The 25,906-nt window shown below is 44.7% G+C and overlaps 1 protein-coding gene across 1 annotated transcript in view; it reads left to right on the top strand.

Annotated features, from left to right (window-relative positions):
- Positions 1 to 25,906, top strand: part of LOC147710458 (dual specificity testis-specific protein kinase 1-like) — a 413,858-nt gene that overhangs the window by 317,077 nt on the left and 70,875 nt on the right. The window contains exon 5 of the mRNA XM_086921146.1: positions 25,754 to 25,903. Coding sequence (XP_086777272.1) covers positions 25,754 to 25,903 — 150 coding nt within the window. The remainder of the gene's footprint in view (positions 1 to 25,753; positions 25,904 to 25,906) is intronic.

The following is a 25,906-nucleotide window of genomic DNA, read 5'->3' as shown; positions in this document are numbered from 1 at the left end:
TGTAGCTTTTCTATGCAAGCGAGTATTAATTCTCCCATTCTCAATATAAATCTCTACATCAAGAAATTGGATGACTTGTGTACTGATTTGTGAGGTAAAACCTAGATTCAGGTTGTTAACATTAATCAAATTAACGAATTCATTAGCTGTTTCCAACGACCCTCTCCAAATTACACAAATGTCGTCAATGAAACGCCAAAAATGTACCAAGGAGTTGGGGAAATGATCGGCGAGTAATTTTGTGAGGACATGCTCCTCCCACCACCCCACATGTAAACATGCGTAGGTGGGAGAGAAGCATGCCCCCATAGCCACCCCTCTCAACTGCTGGTATACCTCACGATTGTACAGAAAGTAATTATTGTTTAGACATAATTCTAGCATGCTCATTAACATATTGCTATGTTGACTGTAAGATATACTCCGTTTGTTTAAATAATATCTTACTGCATTTAAACCATCATTGTGAGAGATGCTGGTGTATAATGAATTAATGTCCAAAGCTATCAAAATAAAGTCATCTTCCCACTTGATGCTGTTGATTTTGGAAAGGAAATGGCCAGTGTCCTTTATGTAGGATGGTAGATTTTCTACATACTCGTGCAGGAATTGATCCACATACTTTGAAATAGACTCCAGTAAACTCCCTTGGGCGGAGATGATAGGTCGCCCAGGGACCGGTGATGTTTGCTTATGTATTTTGGGAATTAAATAAAAGAAAGGAGTGACAGGGAAATCATTTTTCAAAAAGGCGTGCTCTTGTTTGCTCAGTAACCCAAGGCGCTTCCACTGATTCAATTCTTTGTGGACTTTCTCTTTCAAGCTCTTGATGTCACCAAAGCTACCTTTTCTATAGCAGGTCGTATCATTTAGATGTTTCTCCGCTTCTGCCATGTACAGATCCCTCGGCCAGATGACAGTGTTGCCACCCTTGTCGGATTTGTTAATTATTAGGTTCGAATCACTCCTTAACTTCTTCATTAGTCGTTGGTATTGTTTCTCCATATATTTGATTCTTTTCTTTTTACGTGCAGTACTCATTCCCAGACCTTTCAAATCCTCCACAACTATATCACAAAATGCATCGATGTTGTCTTTCGGCATGATAGGGCAGAAAGTGGATGGGGGCTTAAAGGATGTCACACATGGTTGATTCATAGAAATACCAGCCCTTGAAAGATTTTCCTGGGTAGAGCCTGATTCAAACTCCACATTCTGTGCCAGTTCATTTGCCACTTTCAAAGCATTTATATCAGAGGTCTGAAATATTTTTGAAGGTTGGGTTTGGTTGGTGATATTCGCAGCCCGAACCTGAGCATTGTTCAATTTAAAATGCTTTCTCAATTTTAGCTTGCGGATAAATTTGAATACATCGATACGCGTCTGCACGTAATTGAAAGAATTCTTTGGACAGTAAGACAAGCCCAAAGAGAGGAGTTGCATCTCTGCTTTGGATAAGGTGGTATCGGACAGATTGATGACAGTGTTGTCCTGTGCCTATATTTTGTTTGCAGTTATGTTCACACTTTGATTGTGGGCTTCTGTTGAGTTATGTGGGGTAGGGTTTAATGCAGCCATTAGCGTTTCTTCCCTTGTCCTCTGCCTCTCTTTGTGTAACCTCTGCCTCTTGAGTTTTCTCCTTGCGCTGCGCTTTTTGTTTGCTGTTCTTCGTTTATTTTCCGCTGTTGGCGAGTTAGCGGTCGCAGCGTTTTGTGTCTGTCCTCCACGAGAAAAACCAATTCCTCAGATGGTGTATATCTAGTAGGAACTGATCCCAAATTAATGCTTCCTGCTGCCCCTTCGTCTGAATCATAACTGCTGCCTCTAGAGCTCATTTCAGGTTCTGATGACTCTAATCTCTGCTCAATACCACCTGTTGCCTCAACATTTTTTGCTGCCAGTGCTTGCCTTTTCACGTTGTCAAATTTGCGCGCAAAAGTGAAAATCCTACCAGTTTCATAGTCATTTCTATCTCTTGCGAACTTGTATTGCTTGCGCTGGCTAATTGTTTCCTGATGTTTAACCAGCCTGGCATCAATCTCCTCCCTTTGTTTTTTGATGAAATCTTTGTCTTCTTCCATTTCCAACTCTTTATTTAATTCCTCTATTTGTTTTACAGTTTCTATGCGATCGATCTCAGCATATTTTATAAGTAAACAAACCATATTCATTGAGGCGTCTAAATTCATTGTGGCCCACTCTTTCAACAGGAGGGGATTAGGGTTCTCAAAAGACGGTGCCGTCAGTATCCTTAATCCCCTAGGCACACGCCCCACATCTTTGTATTTCTGCAATGATCGGTGCTCCCACCATTTGGTGGTTTCAGTTCTTAGAAGCTTTTCCAAGCGTTTCATTTTGCTTTTTAAATCCGTTGTTTTCTCATTAGCCTTTACGTTGTCGTTTTTGCTTTTTAACGTCGGCAGATTCACAAACATTTCATCTGCCAATGCCTCCCGGTTCCTTAAAGCCTCTGCCGGTAAGGACATTCTGCTCTGAGCAATAAACCAAATGCCTTTGACCGCGGGACGAAAATACAATCCCCAGCGGTCTTTCCAAGCTGTTAGCGCAGTTCTCCTTTCACCCGCAAAATGGTTAGCCGGTAATACGGCGCTCACGGACTGGTCGGCTTACCCGTTTGGGATCCACGTGGTGCTTCGTCGATGTCCTCCGACCTCTTCAAAGCTCCTTAGCGGAAACCTCCGGGCTGTCCAACACTCCGCTCCGAGTTTCACCAATGCGGGGGGCTGTATTCTCTCCTACCCCTTCCGGGTCAATTGTTGCTTCGCTTCCGCGTTCGGCCGCATAACACAGCAGCCCATAGACGAAAAGGAGGGTCTGTAAAGACGGCAACGGCCGTTAACCGCCCAATAGAAATCCGTTCCAACTCCTACTCTCAGCCAAAGTGCAGAGTCCTCAACGTAGGTACAGACCACAAACACTGCGACAAGTTAGTTCAAGGGTGGTTTATTGCTCTTCTGTCCCCAGCATGACGCGTTTCGGCTGCAACACGGCAGCCTTGATCACATGACTAGAAAGAACCAATAAGTGTGCTTATATACTGTGAATGCTCCCAATCAGACTTAAATGCAACATAAACATAGAAAAAATACTTTGTGAACGGAGCAGTTATTTACAATCTCATCGCCAATGTACAAAATTCACGAACAAAAGGCAAGATTATGACATGATAAAATATCTATCAATGTAAACACTTAACTAGGCAAATTTAATATATTTACAAACTATTTACAAATAAATATATTATTTTATAACGATGTCTATGGAAATAAAGTGCATTGCCCATCATGTTCATGATTCACTCCAAATCATGTATTTAGGTATTTCATAGTTGCAAAAAGTCTCATATACAGGGAGCGTGCAAAAAATGCTATTGTAAAGTGCATGTTTTAGTGATAATGTGCAAAATAGTGCTAGTTAAAACCGAGTGCTATACTCTACTATTAGTTAGGGAGTGCATTGGTGGTGGCACGCTAATTTAATCTCTATTAATGAAGAGTTGCATGCCACCCACTTACAGAAGTAAATGTGTGTCATAGTTACAGTGACATCAAAAAACCTTTTTTAGACAACGTGTGTCATAAGGCATATATATATATATAATATTCACTTAAAAAAAACATAGGTTTCAGGCCTTACATAGTTAGGAATTAGCATTTAAAAAACCATTGAAATTGCTCCTATATAGTGTTAGTTGTACTAACTATATTTCGCGCACCCGCAATCCACTGCTGATGATGTCACATATTACATCATTCATGACATGGTCAGTGACATCACTGATGACATCTCAAATGACATCACTGATGACATCACCGATGACATCTCATTTGACATCACTGATGACATCATCCAGTGACTGTGTGTTTCTGTAAAGTTTAAATATGTTTTACATATTGAAGAATGAGTGGATGTATAAGTGTCTGGATGAAGGATTTAGTTGGTGCATGACTGACTGAATGAGTGAGTGATTAAATGTGTCTTACTAAATGCATGGGTTAGTGACTAAACTGTCTGAATGTGTGCATCAGTATGTCTGTTGTTGTGTAAGCTGCTGCATGTGTTGATCAGTAGCTATATGAGTGGCTATATGGGTTATTGATTGGTTGCCCAAGTATTTGAATGGGAGACTGAATGTGTGTGTGGGAGGCTGGGAGGTGTGTGACTCTGTGCATAGATGTGTGAGCAGTTGATTCACTAGGTGTATGAGTTCGAGTGCATGTGGAAACAGCTATATGGGCGGTTGACTGTGTGCATGGGTGTGTTGGTGAGTGAATGGATATCTCAGTGCTACATGTCCAAGTAAGTACATATGTAAAACACAGTGCATGTGAGAGTTGGCATATATAAATGACTATACATGAGAGCCAGTGAATGTGGAGTGGCTGTATGGATCATTGTGTACTTGTATCAGTGATTTTATAAGAGAGTAAGTATGTGTTAGTATATGTTTGAATAAGTAAGGTGTTGTATGTATAACTGTATAGGTGAGGAAATGGAAGTGTGATTGATTCTTTGCATGACTGACTAGGTGTGTGAGTAATTCCATGGATGAGTGGCAGTGTGTGAGTGTCTGTATAGTTGTATGAGTGCATATGATAGTGTATTGATGAGTGACTGTATGTATGAGTGATTCTATGGGTGAATGAGTGAATGTGTGTGTGTAGACCTAGGAATCAGTGAGTGTGTATGTAGTAACTCGTATTGGTGTGTCAATGGTTTCAAGAATGGTAGTCTGTATTTAACACTGGGTGTATCAAAGGTTATATTAGAGTGTGAGGAGGTGCATCGTATTATCACATGAATGATATCATCAGTGATGTCAAATGAGATGTCATCAGTGATGTAATTTGAGATGTCATCAGTGATGTCATCAGTGATGTCACTGACCATGTAATGAATGATGTAATATGTGACATCATCAGCAGTGGATTGGGGGGTGCGCGAAATATAGTTAGTACAACTAACTATATAGGAGCAATTTCAATCGTTTTTTAAATGCTAATTCCTAACTATATAAGGCCTCAAACCTATGGTTTTTTAAGTGAATTTGCAAGGTTTTTTAAATGCTAATTCCTAACTATATAAGGCCTGAAACCTATGTTTTTTTTAGTGAATTTGCAAGGTTTTTTAAATGCAAATTTCTAACTATATAAGGCTTGAAACCTATGGTTTTTTTCAGTGAATTTGCAAGGTTTTTTAAATGCTAATTCCCAACTATATCAGGCGTGAAACCTATATTTTTTTTTCAATAAATTTCAAAGGTTTTCTAAATGCTAATTCTATTAGCGGATAACGTTTATATATGTTATTATCCTTCTGGGACCACCTGAGCAGCCATCTTGTTTCTCAGGAGAAGTGAGGCACAAGAGAGCACAAAACAAGAGTGGAAAACGCGGGGTATGCGCACGGTACACGTACCGTACGCGTACGGTGTGAGTACCCCGTGATTTGCTATTTTTTATTGCCCTTTGGGGTCCTTTTGGGACCCCCTGAGAAGGGCTAGAGGGTTGGGGGGGTCTCTACCCTGCCCCCTTTTCGTGTTTTCCACTCTTATTTAGGGCTCTCTTGTGCCTCAGTTCTCCTGAAAAACAAGATGGTGGCCAACACTTCCTGGTTTGGAATGTTGACAGTCGACTGCCAGCCAATCAGAAACTCGCTCACGCACATAAGGGTACACGCACGTACGCGTACGGTACGCGTACTGTACGCTTACGGTGCGCGTACGGTGAGCGCATGTAGATGTATAATTTGCTCTAATTCAATTTTCTCAACAACTACTGGAGGGATTTTCACCAAATATAGAAAAGGCACTACTGCATACCTGTCCCTACCATTTTGCCAAGTTTGGTGTAATTCTGTTAAGCCGTTCAAGCTGTAGCCATGTCTAAAGGTCCCATAGAAAATGCCATTTGAAAAATTTCAAATTCAATTTCCTCAAGAACTACTGCAGGGATTTTCACCAAACATAGCAAAGGCACATCTGCATACCAGGCCCTACCATTTTGCCAAGTTTGGTGTAATTCCATTCAGCCATTTGGGCTGTAGCCGTGTCTAAAGGTCCCTATGGAAATTAACATGGGGAAAACACGTTTTGGGACCCCCCTTTCGGTCCCCGCTTGACAAATCCCCCCAAAACTTTCAGGGAGGGAGCGAAGCGGAGCTTGCCAAAATTCTGGAAAATTACACACAGATTCCTCAATCGGCACCAAAGTTATTCCCAATAGAATGTTGAGCGCATACAGATATATAATTTGCTCAAATTCAATTTTCTCAACAACTACTGGAGGTATTTTCACCAAATATAGAAAAGGCACTACTGCATACGTGTTCCTACCATTTTGCCAAGTTTGGTGTAATTCCGTTCAGCTGTTCGGGCTGTAGCCGTGTCTAAAGGTCCCATAGAAAATGCCATTTGAAAAATTTCAAATTCAATTTTCTCAAACTACTGGAGGGATTTACACCAAACATAAAAAAGGCACTGCTGCATACCAGTCCCTACCATTTTGCCAAATCTGGTGTAAATCCGTTCAGCCGTTCGTGCTGTAGCCTTGTCAGAATGTCCCTATGGAAATTAACATGGGGAAAACCCGTTTTGGGACCCCCCTTTTTTCTCTGCCCCCGCTTGACGAATCCCCCCGAAACTTTTAGGGAAGGACCGGAGTGCAGCGAGGCAAATTTAAGGAAAATTACAGGCAGATCCCTCAATCGGTGCCAAAGTTATTCCCAATAGAATGTTCTGGATTTCCTATGGTAACTAGGTCCTAACTATATATTCCTACTGGCTATCGCCAGTAGGTAATATATATATATGTGATGTGATCAAGGCTATCTCTAGCCGAAACGCGTCATGGCGGATTGGTGCTGGGCTGAAACTTAAATAAATTCATTTGCACCACGTTTGGGTCTTGCCTGTTCCTGACGGACAGTGTGGCTGACTGCGCTGCGCTGCGCCGTACTGGGAACTACACGTACCTCATATATATATATATATATATATATATATATATATATATACATATGTTTACATGTGGGCTGGTGGGAGGAGCAGGTCCTCAAAACCGCCTTTCAGGCAGATTATCAGACACACATAAGATCATACCTCCGGTACATAGACGATGTGTTCATACTCTGGCAGGGGAGTGAAGAAGAAGCTGTTCGGTTTATAAATAAGATTAACAATAACATCTATAATCTTAAATTCACTTCCCACATTCACAAACAGGAAATTTAATTCCTTGATGTTAAGGTCTTTGTCAACAATGAAAAATGTGAACGTACCCTTCACAGAAAAGTGACTTCTGGTAATATCACCTTACATACAACCAGCTCTCATCCGAAACACCTCATGGCTAGCATTCCGTATGGAGAAATCCTACGGATAAAACGTATTTGCAGCAATGAGGATGAGTTTAATAAATGTCAACAAGAGCTGGTTGACAGACTTAAATTAAGGGGGTATTCACATAAAATCTTACAGGATGCGATTGATAAGGCCAAAACTAAACCTAGAATGAGCCTATTCACTCCTGATAAAGATACCTCATCGGTACCTAATACTGCTGTTATCTCCACAAGTATTAATACTCCAAGACTAATCACCACCTATAACAGGGAGGAACGGCAGATCAGGGCTATATTGAACAAACACTGGCCAGTAGTGCTAACAGATAACATTCTTCGAGATAGAATTGCAGTTAAACCTGTTATTACATTTAGAAGAAGTAGCACCATGGGCACAGTATTGGACCGAGTATCACCTGAGGTCAAAAAAGTAACTACTTGGTTGGCACCAAAGAAGGGTTTCACAAAATGCACGTCATGTCGTGCTTGCAAATTTGGTTGCAACATGTCAACTTACTCGGACTCCACACCTTTTAGTTCCACTCCTACTTCGATATCGGGAAACTACAATTGTAAAACCGAATATGCTGTATAAGGAGCGGAGCGCAGCGAGGCAAATTTAAGGAAAATTACAGGCAGATCCCTTAATCGGCGCCAAAGTTATTCCCAATAGAATGTTGCGGATTTCCTATGGAAAACAATCCTAACTATAACTACCTACTGGCGACCGCCAGTAGGTAATATATTACCTACTGGCGGTCGCCAGTAGGTAGTTATAGTTAGGATCTACTTTCCATAGGAAATCCACAACATTCAATTGGAAATAACTTTGGCGCCGGTGGACGAATCTTCGCGAATTTCTCAAAGTTCGTGGCCCGCTCCTTCCCTGAAAATGTGGGGGGGATTCGTCAAGCGCGGGCCGAGATAAATGGGGGGTCCCAAAACGTGTTTTCTCCATGTTACTTTCCATAGGGCAGTCAAACTCACTTTTAGCCCAAACGGCTGAATGGATTCCCACCAAACTTGGCAAAATTGTAGGGACTGGTACCCCGATGTGCCTTTGCTATGTCTCAAGATACATGCTCCAGTGGTTTTTACGAAAATTAACTTTGAAAAAATATATATTGAGCTACATTGGGCTATATATATATGTTAGAGCCCAAATGCAGCCCAATGTAGCCCAATGTAGCCCAAAGATGGCCACCAGAGACAAAAAAAACAAATGTAGCCCAAATATCAGCCAGATGTAGCCCAACTATAGCCCAATGACAGAATGTCCTAGAGTGTTCTAAAGAACAACTAGAGCGCAAACAGTCTTACTTATGACAAAAGCATGGCACACCGGAAGTCATCTTGATTGGAATAAAGTGGTAACACTTAATACATTTAATTTGAAAAGGAACAAAATGAGGGGTTTCATTTTGCCATAGAAATGTTATATATATATATATATATATATATATATATATATATATATATATATATATATATATATATATATATATTCACTGAAAAACCATAGGTTTCACACCAGTTATAGTTAGGAATTAGCATTTAAAAAACCTATTAAATTCACTGACAAAACCATAGGTTTCACACCAGTTATAGTTAGGTGGAAATTTTACACGCATAAAACCATTGAAATTCCCACGTTATAGTTAGTTGGACTCACTATAACTTGCGCGTGCAATGCACTGCTGATGACGTCACATATTACATCACTCATGACATGGTCAGTGACATCACTGATGACATCATCCAGTGAATGTGTATCTTTCTGAAAAATAAATATTTTTTATATATGTATATCTAAAGGTTGATGGAAGAATAAATGGGTAAATAAATGTCTAAATGGATGTTTTTTTGAGTAAAATTGATTGGTTAACTGACTTATTAAATGTATCTTAGTGAATACATATATTAGCGAGTAATGTTTAAATATTTAAATATCTGTATCTGTGTCTCACTTTGTGTATAAGTGGCTGCATGGGTTGGTGAGTAGCTACATGAGTGTGTATATGGGTTATTAGTTGTTTTTTTGAGTATCAGTATCAGTGTCTGTATGGTTCGGTGGGGGATATTACTTAGAGCACAGATGCATGAATGAGTGACTCACTATTTGTATGTATTTTGAAGACAGCATGTGTGCAAGACTGTATGGGTGGATGATTGTGTGTATGGTGGGGTTAGTATGTGTTTTTATTATTGATTGTTTAAGAGAGTAAATATGTTTCCGTTTCTGTAGAAGTATGTGTAGTGGTGTGCATATAGCAGTATAATCAAGTAAATGGTTTTTTGATAGTTTATTTGCATGTGTGAATTTGTGTGTGAGTAACTATATGGATGAGTATTAGTGTGTAACAGGATGTATAGGTGTATGAGTACATATGATGAGTAAGTACATGCATGAGTGACTATATAGAACTGTTGGTGAATGAGTGGATGTGTATGTAGATGTTGGAATTACCTAATAAGTTGTTGTAATTGGTATTGGTTTCACCTTTTTTAAGAAAATGTTAGTTTCTATTTTTGAATGTGTGTGTCAAAGGTTATTTTATGCTGATAGGAGGTCTGCCACTTTGTCACAAGGATGTTGTCATCAGTGATGTCATTTGAGATGTCATCAGTGATGTCATGAGTGATGTCACTGACCATGTCATGAGTGATGTAATATGTGACGTCATCAGCAGTGCATTGCACGCGCAAGTTATAGTGAGTCCAACTAACTATAACGTGGGAATTTCAATGGTTTTATGCGAGTAAAATTTCCACCTAACTATAACTGCTGTGAAACCTATGGTTTTTTTCTGTGAATATATATATATATATATATATATATATATATATATATATATATATATATATATATATATATATATATATATATATATATATATCAATCAAGTGTTACGACTTACCAGTGGTAGGCCTTGAAAAAATCTTCAGAGGGGCAACTGAGAACTTTTCATGCCAGACAGTGCACTCCACATCATACCATTAGATTCTCCCTGCAATGGTCTCCTGGGTAAAACTAACCATCTGAATTTTTTCCAAGGCAGGTGTACAAAAGGGTAAAATGGAAGGTAATCTTTTTTTGTAGGATGATGTCAAGAAAAACGATGCTGCAATATGATGACAGGCTAATTGGGGTCACTTTATCCCAGAAGTGAGGAGACTCACTACAGCTGAAGAGAAAAGCCAGGACAAAGGAGGCAACTTCATCAAAGAGTGGCGTGCAACTCTGTTCAATCCACCCTTTTGATATTTTAGTAGAGGCTAGTCATGAACGTGCCTGATATTATACCATGATTTACTTTAATATCCTCAATCAATCAGGGGATTTAAAGTGTGCTACTTACCTGTAAGGGTGTCAAGGCGCTAGGGGCAGCTCCGGTTCAGCCGAAGAGCGAGGTCTTGAGGCTCTTCCTGAAGTGTCCAGAGTAGGGGAGCCTCTGATGTTGACTGGGAGATCGTTTCAGGCTTTGGCCGTGATGTAGGAGAAGGATCTTCCACCCGCTCTGGGTCTGCGGATGTGCAGGGTTTCTGCTAGGGAGAGGTCGGCTGAGTTTAGGTTCCTTTTGGGTACGAGGAAGGAGACTCTTTTGTTCAGGCATTGTGAAGTGATTTGTAGGCATGGGTGAGTAGCTTGAAGTTCACTCTCTTCTCGACGGGGAGCCAGTGGAGGTCTCGCAGATGTTGGTTGATGTGCTCATTTCGTGGGATGCCGAGGACGGGTATGGCTGCGGTTTTCTGGATGGGCTGGAGCTTGCGTAGCAGGGATGTGTTGATTCCAGTGAATAGGGCATTTCCGTAGTTCAGTTTGCTTGTTATGAGTGCGAGGGTGACGGTCTTTCTGACTTCGGGGGGATCCACTTGAAGGTCTTGCAGAGGATTCGGCGGGTGTTGAAGCAGGTGGAGGTGATGCATTGATCTGTTGGGTCCTGGTAAGGGAGAAGTCGAGTATGATGCCGAGGTTCTGGGCGTGGTCCATGGGAGTGGCGGGGGTGCCAAGGGCGGAGGGCCACCAGGAGTTGTCCCAAGCTGAGGGGGCCGGTCCAAGGATGAGGATTTCAGTCTTCTCTGAGTTGAGTTTCAGACAGCTGCTGCTCATCGAAGTTGCAACGTCTTTCATTCCTTCTTGGAAGCTGAGTCGGGTGGTCTCAGGGTCCTTCGTGAGGGAGAGGATGAGCTGGGTGTTGTCAGCATAGGACACAATGCTGAGTACATGCTGTCTGACGATGGCAGCGAGGGGGGCCATGTAGATGTTGAAGAGCGTGGGACTGTGTGATGATCCTTGGGGTACTCCACAGTTGATCTCTGTGGGTTCGGAGAGGAAAGGCGGGAGAATGGTCCTTTGGGTTCTGCCTGAGAGGAAAGAGCGGAGACTGTCAAGGGCGATTCCCTGTATTCCAGCGTAGTGGAGTCTGGCTGCTAGTGGGCGGTGGGAGATGGGGTCAACTGCTGCGAAGAGGTCGCTTAGGATGAGGGTTGCAGTGTGGCCTTGGTCGAGAAGCATGCAGCTGTCATCTGTGGCGGCGAGGAGTGCGGTCACGGTGCTGTGGTTACTGCAGAATCCGGATTGGTAGGAGTCAAGGATCCTCCTGACCTCAAACACTACATTCCCTTCGTTCATCTTTGGCCTCATTTGGAAGACTATAGGTTGGTGAGGACCCAATGTAGTCCTCCTGAGTGGCATCCTGAATAGTCAGGTTCACACACTGCCCTATCCTTCATCGTGAATGGAGTCTCGTGCATGCGTGTCTCCACAGCTGGAGTGTGTGTGCGCTCTTTAGTACTGTTCGAGCACAGGACATGGCTCCAAGAACCAAAGGCATCTGCATGCAACCTTCAGCGCTCAGTTGACGACACCGGTCATTGCAGTCTCATTGCTGCTCTCCCCTCTTAAGTGTGGCTCTGCTACCATCTCTTGTAGATGATTGACCCTCCACCTCAGTGAGTCCTGGTGTTCGTCCGGGAGTTTCCACCCAGGATGCCAGGTCTCTGAAATTGTTCTTCAGCATTCTTACTTACTAGACAGGTGTGGCTCACTGGTTAGAGGCGGCAGACCCGGAGGCAGAGAACGGCCCGGGACCAGGGTTCAATTCCCGACGCGGCAGGGTCGTGGACCTGGGTCAGCGGACTGATAATTCTCGCCTCGGTGCCTACTCTGGGCAGGGATCACACTCGGTAACTCTGGGCATTAAGCTTGCCTCATCTCTACAACGGCCCCCCACAGACGCCGGGGATGCCTGGTTTCACCTTGGAGATACCCAGCAAGGGACCATCTCACAGGGAAAGCCAGGACGGGTTCCCCAGCGGTCTTCCGCGCCAGGATACTCCGGTAGTAATTGAGCGCGCTACAAAACAGCATATTACATTACATTACATTACATCAGTGGTCATGCTCATCCTTCCTGGGATGGTCACTCCGCCCTGTACCTTGGTGGAAATGAAATGCTGACTGCCATGTTTGAAACTCTCTGAATTGCTGACTTTCACTGAGCCCAGAAGGAGCACAGGTGCCTTACTTATGCTTGGTAACCGCTATCCATGCATTGCTCCTACAACTGCTTCTTCCTTTGCAAGCAGCAGATGCCCCAGGCAGTGGGCTAACTTAAACTGGTGCCTAGAAAGGAGCATTAGATAAACTGGCCAGCACCCACACTAATGGATTAGTAGTACTGACCCGGGCCCTGTGTCGCATCCCTCCTGCTGAGATCTTTGCAGTCCTTCACTTTGTTTGTGAGTGAACCATCTGAAAGAGTAAAGGCTCTGGCGAGGAAGGTCTTGTCCCATTTGAAAAAGTAGGAGCTGTGGCGAGGAAGGGGTGGACCATCTGAAAAAGTAGGAGCTGTGCCCATGAAGGGGGTGGACCATCTGATAGAGTAGGAGCTGTGCCGTGAAGGGGTGGACCATCTGAAAGAGTAGGAGCTGTGCCACTGAAGGGGTGGACCATCTGAAAAAGTAGGAGCTGTGCAGATGAAGGGGTGGACCATCTGAAAGAGTAGGAGCTGTGCCAATTAATGAGTGGACCATCTGAAAGAGTAGGAGCTTTGGCCAGGAAGGGGTGGACCATCTGAAAGAGTAGGAGCTGTGGCCAGGAAGGGGTGGACCATCTGAAAGAGTAGGAGCTGTGGCCAGGAAGGGATGGACCATCTGAAAGAGTAGGAGCTGTGCAGATGAAGGGGTGGACCATCTGAAAGAGTAGGAGCTGTGCCAATTAATGAGTGGACCATCTGAAAGAGTAGGAGCTGTGGCAAGGAAGGGGGTGAACTATCTGAAAGAGTAGGAGCTGTGGCGAGGAAGGGGGTGAACTATCTGAAAGAGTAGGAACTGTGCCGATGAAGGGGTGGACCATCTGAAAGAGTAGGAGCTGTGCCGATGAAGGGGTGGTCCATCTGAAAGAGAAGGAGCTGTGTCGAGGAAGGGGTGGACCATCTGAAAGAGTAGGAGCTGTGCCGATGAAGGGGTGGTCCATCTGAAAGAGTAGGAGCTGTGCCAATGAAGGGGTGGACCATCTGAAAGAGTTGGAGCTGTGGCCAGGAAGGGGTGGACCATCTGAAAGAGTAGGAGCTGTGCCGATGAAGGGGTGGACCATCTGAAAGAGTAGGAGCTGTGTCGAGGAAGGGGTGGACCATCTGAAAGAGTAGGAGCTGTGCTGATGAATGGGTGGACCATCTGAAAGAGTAGGAGCTGTGCTGATGAATGGGTGGACCATCTGAAAGAGTAGGAGCTGTGTCGAGGAAGGGGTGGACCATCTGAAAGAGTAGGAGCTGTGCTGATGAATGGGTGGACCATCTGAAAGAGTAGGAGCTGTGCCGATGAAGGGGTGGACCATCTGAAAGAGTAGGAGCTGTGTCGAGGAAGGGGTGGACCATCTGAAAGAGTAGGAGCTGTGCTGATGAATGGGTGGACCATCTGAAAGAGTAGGAGCTGTGCCGGTGAAGGGATGGACCATCCGAAAGAGTAGGAGTTGAGGTGAGAAATGAGTGGACCATCTGAAAGAGTAGGAGCTGTGGCGAGGAAGGGGGTGGACTATCTGAAAGAGTAGGAGTTGAGGTGAGAAATGAGTGGACCATCTGAAAGAGTAGGAGCTGTGGCGAGGAAGGGGGTGAACTATCTGAAAGAGTAGGAGCTGTGGCGAGGAAGGGGGTGAACTATCTGAAAGAGTAGGAACTGTGCGGATGAAGGGGTGGACCAGCTTAACGAGGCGAGGAAGGGGTGGATCATCTAAAAGAGTAGGAGCTATGATGAGGAATGGGTAGAGCATCTAAAAGAGTAGGAGTTGTGGCAAGGAAGGGGTGGAGCATCTGAAAAAGTAGGAGCGGTTCCGATGAAGGGGTGGACCATCTAAAAGAGTAGGAGCTGTGGCGAGGAGGGTGTGGGCCATCTAAAAGAGTAGGAGCTGTAGCGTGGAAGGGGTGGACCATCTAGAAGAGTAGGAGCTGTGGCAAGGAAGGGGTGGACCATCTGAAATAGTAGGAGCTGCGGCAAGGAATTGGTGGACCATCTGAAAGAGTAGGAGTTGTGGTGAGGAAGGGGTGGACCATCTGAAAGAGTAGGAGCTGTGCCGGTGACGGGGTGGACCATCTGAAAGAGTAGGAGTTGTGGTGAGGAAGGGGTGGACCATCTGAAAGAGTAGGAGCTGTGCCGGTGACGGGGTGGAGCATCTGAAAAAGTAGGAGCTGTGCCGATGAAGGGGTGGACCATCTGCAAGAGTAGGAGCTGTGGTGAGGAAGGGGTTCACCATCTAGAAGAGTAGGAGCTGTGACGAGGAAGGGGTGGATCATCTGAACGAGTAAGAGCTGTGTTGAGGAAGGGGTGAACCATCTGAGAGAGTTAGAGCTGTGTTGAGGAAGGGATTGACCATCTGAAAAAGTAGGAGCTGTGCCGATGAAGGGGTGGACCATCTGAAAGAGTAGGATTTGTGGCGAGGAAGGCGGTGGACCATCTAAAAAAGTAGGAGCTGCGGCGAGGAAGGGGGGACCATCTGAAAGAGTAGAAGCTATGGCGAGGAAGTGGATGACCAATCTGAAAGAGGAGGGGCTGTGCCGGTGGAGGGGTGGACCATCTGAAAGAGGAGGGGCTGTGGTGAGGAAGGGGGTCAAGGTAGTGAGTGCATTTGTAAGTCATGAGGTGGTGTTTTAAGGAGTGGGGAGTTTAATTTGGATCATTTGCTGTCATCCACGGCTCTGGCAGCTCACTCTTGATACCTGACCAAGTAAGAACCTATTACTACCGGGTTAAAAACGTGAAGTGTATGGTAAACAGGTAGGTAACAAGAGGCACACACGGCGCTGCCCCCACTTAGCCTGGGTTTGGGTAGAACCGACGCGCTGATGTGTTCAAACAAGACAAGGTCACTGCAGCGTCATCAGAGGTGCTTGGTAAGGCCCCAGTATCGTTTTCAGCGCGTTGTTCTTTCTTGTCTCATTGCAGATGCTCTGATAAGAACTACAAGTTAAAAAAAATGCGCATCAAATGTCGCCGGTCAGCAGAATGTTCCTGCAGCGTCATCACTTTCGGAGAAATACGGATTCTGGATAATCGATGCGCGTCAACCCTTCTGCACAGAAGTGCTCTAAAGCTCGCCCGTCGATACTTCCGATTGGGGGGGGGGGGGGGGGTGTCTGTATCTATAGGTTTACAGGCTCCCGCGTGACTGGACACCTCCAGGCAATATTCAGTCTTTGTACCGAGGCGGATGTGTGAATCAAGACTCCACGCGGGGGCAGAAAACTCAAGTATTCTTTAATGTAATCACGTCCGGAAACTTCAATTGACTTATGCTTGTTTACTGGCATCTTCCTTCCTGGCATTAGTTTATGTAATGACCATATCAGCTTCTTGCCCCTAGTGTAACCTCTCCTCCATCAAGCTGGCAGCCACGCTCTGTGTGCGCCTTCAGGCTCTCTCCGCTCTAAATTACAGATTTAAAGGTAAGGCTTTTTCATATTCGTGCATCAGGATTTATTTGTTTCTGTTTACCTCAGTGTGGATCCAATGATAAAAAATAAACACACCTAGGACCTAGGAATCACGTACTTATATGACGTTTTTGACTGTCACAGGGAACACCGGCTCTCTTAAAGATGGCGGGCAGTCTTGACATAAAGACAGCAACTCCACAGGACAGGCACAAAGGAGAAATGTCCCGTCAGGTGCCATCCAGTTCTCTGGTGTGTTGTATTGGGGATTCTGTGGCTGTACTAGTGATAATGGATAATAATTCAGGGACATCAGGATTCAGGTAAACACCGGAGGCTTAGCAATTAAAGCTGTAAAGCAAGTGAATGACGATAGAAGAGAGACTAGAAAGTAAGAGTCCCAGCAGGTCCCAACTGGGCGTGGTTCAGGACGATTGGCAAGAGGCCCTCAGCTCCTGCTCTTCAAGTGCATCCAGAGCATGGGGCAGTTTGGACTAGCAGATCTGGGACAGAGGAGGTAGCTTCATGGGTGGAAAAGCAGGAGCTTCTGCATTTATTGAGAGAATGGCCCTTGGGACAAAAAAGATTAACCCCTAGATTCATCAAAGCTCCCGTTTTGCGAGTCCTTAATAGCGATTATTAAGGAATCGCTATTAAGGACTTGCAAAACGGGATTCATGTAGGAATCGCTAAATAAATTGCGATTCCTACACATTCCTTATTTGCGATTAGCAAATTGCTAATCGCAAATAAGGAATAACTCCCCATTCATTCCTATGGGCCTAAAGGCCCATAGGAATGAATGGGGAGTTATTCCTTATTTGCGATTAGCAATTTGCTAATCGCAAATAAGGATGCGATTTCAAGGGTGCTAGGGGTGTCCAAAGGACACCCTGTAGCACCCCTGCAATGTAATCTACATTGGTGTTGCGCACACACATGTCCAAAGGACATGTGTGTGTGCAACATGCCACTTAGAAAAATGCATTTAAAAGCTTTTTTCTAAGTGTTCGCTGTTTACCACGAGGTTTGACCTCGCGGTAAATAGCATGATGGATGATGAATCCCAAAAGCAAAAATTGCGCTCGCAAAGGGCCAGATTCTCAGAATCTGGCCTTTTGCGAGCCGATTTTACTATGATGAATCAAGTGTTCTGTTGACGTTTCAACCCCTCAAGCAATGGATAAGCAAGGCCAGCATCAGGATAGGTGAAGTAAGTAAGGCTGAGTAAAGTATCACTAGGGGAGAAAAAATAACTACTTTGCAGTTCTTGAAGAGCCAGGGTAGTTCTTGAAGAGCTGACATCAATTAACTGATCATCCTCATTTGTAGCAAACCGCTTCATAAAACAGAATTGCATCAATGCAGCAGATTAGGGTTCCATTATGAGTGTCCTTTTTATGTCTAGCAGAGTCGGGATTATATATTTTGCTGCTATTACATCAACCCCTGCATTTGTTGCCTGGTACATTTTTGGCAGGTAAAACCTGGTAAAATTTATCAGGAGTAAAATGACTGCTAAATCCTGCATCTCATTCCTTATTTCTCTAGGGAGTCTCAAATTTAAGGAAACGATTGTACTGGGTAAATCCTGAGCCCTGGATTATCGGATTTCACCTGGTGTGATAAATACCTTAACTTCATTGGGAGCACAAATACCTTAACTTCACTGGGAGCACTTGTAATTAGGGCCAATTTTTGTTTTCTGTCACTGGAAGGACATTGGACAGCATCTTCGACCTAATGCTCTGTATGCCCAGCTGCCACCATGCGTCTGACCCATACACTCGCGGATCGCAATATCGAGATTGCATGTTGAGATTTGAAACGTGTTACACATATTGTATAAACAAAGACATGCAAAGTTACCTATAGAAACATCTGATCTACAATAGACGGGCAACATTAGTCTGAAGGGATGCATCTGCATGACGTGTGACTGACTTTACCCAGCCCTTGCTGCCTTTCCCAGGTGCCAGCATTTCGGCAAATGCGGTCATTTCCCTGTACCTGTCATCTAACAGACTGGGTTCAGCCCCACTCATTTTCCCGATAAAATGTCTTGTCAGAAAACGTTCTAATGGAACTAGATAGATTTTATTTGTGAGGCGTCAACCTGTCAAGAAATATCCCAATTCCTCTGAGTTAATGCATGAATGTTAGGCAGCACTAGGCTGAAAGAACCCTGTTCACAGTTTCCAACTTGTGCAGTCTGCATTTCATGAATTAAGTCAGACAAATTCCTAGAAATATATATGAACTTTAGACCCCTTAAATACAAAAAGAACAGGTGCCTGGCTTGAGTTGAGCCAGCGCAGCTCCTCATGACACGCCCCTAACTTTGTAGCCAACAGCACTTTAAAATTATTTAACAATATGTGGGGCAAAAGATTCCCAGTATACAACGTGCTGCTGGCTTAGAATCCAGGAGTGTTTCAAGGCGTCACACATGTCGTCAGTTGTAAAATATCTTGATTTCCCTACAGGCAAGTTCGTCAGGTTTCCCTCAACCGGAAGCAGAATCCCTTCCGGGGTTTCCTGTATGGATGTTCTACTTCAGCTGTAGGAGAGAGGAGCCTTGAACTTTGGAAACACCCAGATCACGGCTGCCAAGATGCTGGGATGTGGGCGGAGAGGCCTCGGCCTTAAGCCCAAGATGCTCACACCAGGGAGACCCGCATGCTGACCTCCTGTCATCTTTGGCAGTTCCCAGTATTCCTGTTTATTTATGTGGTTTTTGTCTCCCTGCGAAACGTGCTGATTGTCCCTGGAGTGGGCGTGCTGTACTTTAAAAATAACACATTCAGTGACAAAGCGCCAACTTAGGTACAAGAGGGATGTTATGCGCTATTATTGACCCTAGCCTCATACCGAATACTAACTGCTACACCTATGTGATATATAGCGCGTTATATGATCTGAATATTTCCCGACAGTGACAGCACGTAAGTGTTTTTATCCAGATTACTGTCATTCATTGTATCGATCTCAGAAGGATGAGTGGTTGAGATCGTCGAGCAGGGTTCTAATGTATATCCTACGGGCCCCACCCCGGGTCTTTACACACGGGCGACTATAGCACCTGCATAAAGTTATATGTGTACATATATCAACACCAGCATACAAGTGACATAAAGACACATATGTCCACCTCCATTGATGCCAGCAGCTGAGATTTTCAAATATATATGTTCTGAAAAAAAAAAGAAAAATACAACCCTCGAAATTCTGAGTATTATTGGCTGAAGCTCAGAACTTGCTGTGTGTTGCACATTCCTTGAGCCAGGGGCAGCTGTGAGGTGCCCAAAAGCACTCATTGAAGGAGTTGTGGAAGAAGGAACATGCATGTGGACTTTTAGATATTCTGAATTTGGCTTTCTCTTGCGTGCTTTTAAGGGACAGACTATGTTTATGTTCCGATAGTAATTACAAAATGCAGTTAGCAAGTGCTGGTATTTCGCAGTCTTTCAAGCTCAACAAACAGGTGCATAAATATCATCAGCAGTTTTTAAAATATGAATTGTCTTGCTTGTGGTGACATTTCTCTGCTGCTATTGGAAGAACGTTTTGTACTAGCGCTCAAGGAAACATGTTAGTGGGAGCCAGTGCGATGATACTGTTACTGAAACACACACATGCTTCGACAGCATCTACTTCTACTATGCACCGCCCCTGCTGACGACACTCTCCTGCTGGCTCTCTCAGCTGCATCCAAGCGGACTCTCCTGCATCCCTTTGGTTTTGCCTTCTCTTGATCGCGGACTGGATCTCTGTCAATACCTTAAAACTCGTCTATGACCTGATGATGGTGCTTGTCTTCCCCTTCTATCTCTACCATTGCTTGGTGGTTAATTCAACAAGGGTCCTTGCCTAGGAGTACTCGGCTCTCCATGGTACTCAACATGGGTGTCCTGATAGACCCAATTATTTCCTTTACCTTCTATCAATAAGTTCACTTCAACTTGTTGTCTCCTTCTCATTTCTGTGTGAAATTATTTCCCTTTCCTGCATCTAGAGCGAGAGGGATATCATCAACCCGTCACATCTTTGAGTATAGGAACCAAGGGAGTAATCCCAAAACCGTAGAGTGTTCCGACACCCTGCCTGTCTTTTGTTAATAAACCTTTGCTGTTTGAAAAGTCCTTAAACTTGTCCAAGGTTGCTGTGCTTCAATAGCCGCTGTGTGTGTATATATATATATATATTCAAAGATTGATGATATCACTCTAGCTGCAGGGAAGGGAAACGTATATATATATATATATATATATATATATATATATATATATATATGAAAAACAGCACTCCTCACAGTTAAAGGAAGGAGAAGAGGCCACACGAGGGAACTGTGCAGGAGCCGTTTATTGAAAGACAGCGTAGCAAAATGCATTTCGGCGGTAAGCCTTCTTCGGTTGCTGTTGCTGACACGTGATGACCCCATCTGCATCTTCAAAATGTCCAGTACCACCCTCATTGGAAGGTAAGTAAGCTCCGGCCCCCAAGTCACATATTGATTCGACCATAGTGGCACAAAATAGACTTCAACTCCCAGAAGACAGTGCTACTGGCGAGTATTCCAGGGGACGGCAGACAGAGTAGATGGTAAAGATGCAGTAGTGAAGTGGGGTATGCACGTAGATAGAAAGTCCTGCGCACCCCTACACATCCCTCTCGGTTCAAGCCTCGAGCGCAGTGCAGCCAAAAGTTAAGCCAGAATGTCGAGCCGGACAGGCAATGCAGCCGACTCCTCGTTAAGTAACAAGCTGCCAGCTGGCAGAAGGCTGAGGCAAACACAGCACTCGAAGGGGGCAGAAACTGGTCCGGGAAACGGGAAACAGAGATGCTTTGGAAGCAGGTGCCTGTTGATTTCTGCCGCTTTGTAGAACCGGAGCCTCCAGCGCACCTCTGGCATGTGCGTGAATTGAATGAAAAACAGCACTCCTCGCAGTTAAAGGAAGGAGAAGAGGCCACACGAGGGAACTGTGCAGGAGCCGTTTATTGAAAGACAGCGTAGCAAAATGCATTTCGGTGGTAAGCCTTCTTCGGTTGCTGTTGCTGACACGTGATGACCCCATCTGCATCTTCAAAATGTCCAGTACCACCCTCATTGGAAGGTAAGTAAGCTCCCGCCCCCAAGTCACATATTGATTCGACCATAGTGGCACAAAATAGACTTCAACTCCCAGAAGACAGTGCTACTGGCGAGTATTCCAGGGGACGGCAGACAGAGTAGATGGTAAAGATGCAGTAGTGAAGTGGGGTATTGTTATGGCTGGATTTTCTGAGTAGGTGGGATCAGCCCCCAGGGGCCCCTCCAACCCAGCCAGAACGTACTCACCTTCCCTCCCCAGGACCACCTATATCCAGGCACCTGGTACCTACCTGAGGATGGGGAACTCGCAATATACAAGCTCATATTATTAAAAACACCACTAAATCTATAGGGATACTAAGAATACTCACTGATTACTAGGGATATCCATACCCTACACCACACTTATTCACATCAGTTGGTCTCGCGGCCACCCTGACCCAGACCGTTCTACCCTAGGGCAGATCTGACACACAATCCGGTGTGTCTACACATGGGCCTGCAGAACCCAATGCTCCCTTTTCCAAACTGTTCGCAATCCTGCGAAACTACACACTAGTTCAACTACCTAGTGCTCTCATTTACTCAAGCCACAATCCAGTGGGTATCCACACTGGTTCGACCCCCCAGTGCTCTCACTAACGCCGCATATCAACGACGACCACATTCCTATGAACACCTATACGTATATATATATATATTGGGAAGTCTCTTCACTAAGGGTCTGCTACTACAATAATATTATGGGATGGTGTACTAACTTAGTCCCTTGGTTGCAAGTCTCCTCTCTCCCTCACTATTACTTACCTGATCAGGGGTAGCATCTGTTCAAACAGTAATACTTACCAGGAGTGATTAATCTCACTGTATGGGGATAAAGATATACACACTATGTGACTGAGTTAATTTCTTGATTTAAGCGCTCCTACCCCCCTTATCCATCAGTGGCTCAACAGCAACTGGCTTGAAGCCAGGATAACTTTATCATAAAAGAACTCATGCACACTAATTCACTAATTAATGGGGTCATTTATTATTAGTACAACACAGATCTGACAAAGACTATAGGTAGAACACACCGCTTGAAAGAGAAGGATTACACATAACAGGAACACTCCGCTGAAAGGGAAAAGATTAGACATAAAGTGTAAGTGTAGCTAATTCAGACTACCTCACCTATTAGAAGGAAGATTTCTCTCTCTGCCTCTGGTGGGATTAGGGCTCTCTCTGTCTCTCCCTCCTTCACCACATCACCACGCCTCTGGTTCAGTTGCTCCAGCTGACAGCCTTCTTTGATGCTCTCTGCACTGCTTTCTCTCTCCTCATCTTCAGCAATCGTCTGCCTTCTTTCTCCATTCAAGAACTGCACTCTATTCTGCAGCTCCCAGCAGACATCCTCTCTCTCTCTGCAAGCTATTCGGAGCTCCAAGCTGTTCTGGGCTCCCAGCAGTTCTGTGCTCCAAGCTGTTCTGAGCACCACGCTGAACTGCACACCACGCTGCACTGACTTCCAAAACTGAACTGACCACTCCTCCTCTCCTGTAGCTCGCTATTATGGATTCCTCTCCCCTCATGGAAATTTCCACCGGAGGGCTGTCTCCTACCGAATTCCTGTGCCAGCTCCCAGGTTTCCACGCAACCGCAGTGGCCATCTGCTTGTTACGTCTGGGCCCAAGAGAAAAACACATTTCTCGGATAAGAAGCAGTCCTAACTGGATTTTCCTCTAGCACAAAACAGCCTTAACTATAAACATTGCCTTTGCCCTAAAAAGCCTCCCAGTTTCATCAAGATGGAGTCCCTCTAGCTCTAGGCCTGTAGGCCTGAAAGGGGTGAAATGCTCCTTAGCTCTGTCAGAATACCTACATAAACCATACCAATATGTCTAATATGTCAAAGCCAATAGGCAATAGACAGGTTAAAGTCAAGAATAAAGGCATATTAAGCAGCTATCCTCTTCTAGATCTGGAATAAAGGGCTTAAAAGGGCCAACACAGGCTAAGAGTACCTATACTAGATGCGAGCAAGACTAATGATCTATATCACTGCTAAATAAAGCCAAAAACTCTGCCATTACAGGTATGCACGTAGATAGAAAGTCCTGCGCACCCCTACACATCCCTCTCGGTTCAAGCCTCGAGCGCAGTGCAGCCAAAAGTTAAGCCAGAATGTCGAGCCGGACAGGCAATGCAGCCGACTCCTCGTTAAGTAACAAGCTGCCAGCTGGCAGAAGGCTGAGGCAAACACAGCACTCGAAGGGGGCAGAAACTGGTCCGGGAAACGGGAAACAGAGATGCTTTGGAAGCAGGTGCCAGTTGATTTCTGCCGCTTTGTAGAACCGGAGCCTCCAGCGCACCTCTGGCATGTGCGTGAATTGAATGAAAAACAGCACTCCTCGCAGTTAAAGGAAGGAGAAGAGGCCACACGAGGGAACTGTGCAGGAGCCGTTTATTGAAAGACAGCGTAGCAAAATGCATTTCGGCGGTAAGCCTTCTTCGGTTGCTGTTGCTGACACGTGATGACCCCATCTGCATCTTCAAAATGTCCAGTACCACCCTCATTGGAAGGTAAGTAAGCTCCCGCCCCCAAGTCACATATTGATTCGACCATAGTGGCACAAAATAGACTTCAACTCCCAGAAGACAGTGCTACTGGCGAGTATTCCAGGGGACGGCAGACAGAGTAGATGGTAAAGATGCAGTAGTGAAGTGGGGTATGCACGTAGATAGAAAGTCCTGCGCACCCCTACACATCCCTCTCGGTTCAAGCCTCGAGCGCAGTGCAGCCAAAAGTTAAGCCAGAATGTCGAGCCGGACAGGCAATGCAGCCGACTCCTCGTTAAGTAACAAGCTGCCAGCTGGCAGAAGGCTGAGGCAAACACAGCACTCGAAGGGGGCAGAAACTGGTCCGGGAAACGGGAAACAGAGATGCTTTGGAAGCAGGTGCCTGTTGATTTCTGCCGCTTTGTAGAACCGGAGCCTCCAGCGCACCTCTGGCATGTGCGTGAATTGAATGAAAAACAGCACTCCTCGCAGTTAAAGGAAGGAGAAGAGGCCACACGAGGGAACTGTGCAGGAGCCGTTTATTGAAAGACAGCGTAGCAAAATGCATTTCGGCGGTAAGCCTTCTTCGGTTGCTGTTGCTGACACGTGATGACCCCATCTGCATCTTCAAAATGTCCAGTACCACCCTCATTGGAAGGTAAGTAAGCTCCCGCCACCAAGTCACATATTGATTCGACCATAGTGGCACAAAATAGACTTCAACTCCCAGAAGACAGTGCTACTGGCGAGTATTCCAGGGGACGGCAGACAGAGTAGATGGTAAAGATGCAGTAGTGAAGTGGGGTATGCACGTAGATAGAAAGTCCTGCACACCCCTACACATCCCTCTCGGTTCAAGGCTCGAGCGCAGTGCAGCCAAAAGTATATAAATATCCATTCCCTTTTCCAAATGAGCTATATTCCAACTTGGGGGTTAGTGGCTATTCAATGATTTGGACTGGAATTCTGTTTGCAAACACTGACACATATGATACTGATTCGATATTCTGAAGGGACGCCCAAAAAAGCACATCTAAATACCAAATCGTTATCCAGTTACTAACCTATTGTAGCAGTCGGGACTGACTCCAAAATATGATTCTGTACACAGCCAGAAATGTTTTCTCGGTTGCAAACTCTAAATCAGAGTGTTAGCAAGTGCAAAAATGTTACATACCTTGCCATTAAATCCTACCTCTTCTTACTCCAGTGCTGTTTGTGTTGATTATGTAGCTCCAAGGACCAGGATATCTTCAGGTAACCATGCACAGAACACGTTCATTCATTGGTCCATCAATTAGTGTCACATAGACTTAGGATGGTCTCAATGATGACTCTTTCATGTAATCTCTTTACTTTCACAGTACCGTTTTTATTCAAGGTGTGTGCATCACTTTCAAGATCCTTGGCATCTGGTAGCCTGTTCAGCTGACTGATACACATTTCTGGGGTCAGAGGATAACTCCTTGATGAGTTGTGAGGATGTTAGTCCTGCTCAGAGACTTCTGTCCCAGCTTGTTCTGCAGGGGCACTTCTGTGGACTCGGATTTCCCTTGCCATTTACATCTGTGTTTCCTCCACCTTTTTGAGGCATAAGAGGGTCCCCAAGAAATATTTGATAGGCTTGTTCAGCTTATCCTTTAGTTTGTGTGTAATATATCAGTGCTAGCCTTAAAGAATTGAACTTTTTTGGTATTTATTTTTACTGCTGTGAAATGGTCTGTTCTCCACTTCTTTGTATTGTATGGTGCCCTATCACCGTTTGGTGTTAAGAGTTTGGTCTATGAAATGCTTAAAATAAACATCTTACTATTTGGGTGCTTCTCCACAGTACGTGAACGGCGGGTGCATGGAAGAACTCCTGGCAAGTAAAGAGGTTGCACTGAGCTGGAAGGATAAAGTTGACCTGGCTTCAGACATCACAAGAGGGATGATCTACCTCCACTCAAAGAACATTTACCATCGTGACCTCAACTCCAAGGTA

Source organism: Lissotriton vulgaris, chromosome 5 (genome assembly GCF_964263255.1).
Source record: "Lissotriton vulgaris chromosome 5, aLisVul1.2, whole genome shotgun sequence".
Lineage (NCBI taxonomy): Eukaryota > Metazoa > Chordata > Amphibia > Caudata > Salamandridae > Lissotriton > Lissotriton vulgaris.
This window is presented reverse-complemented; position numbering and strand designations above follow the sequence as displayed.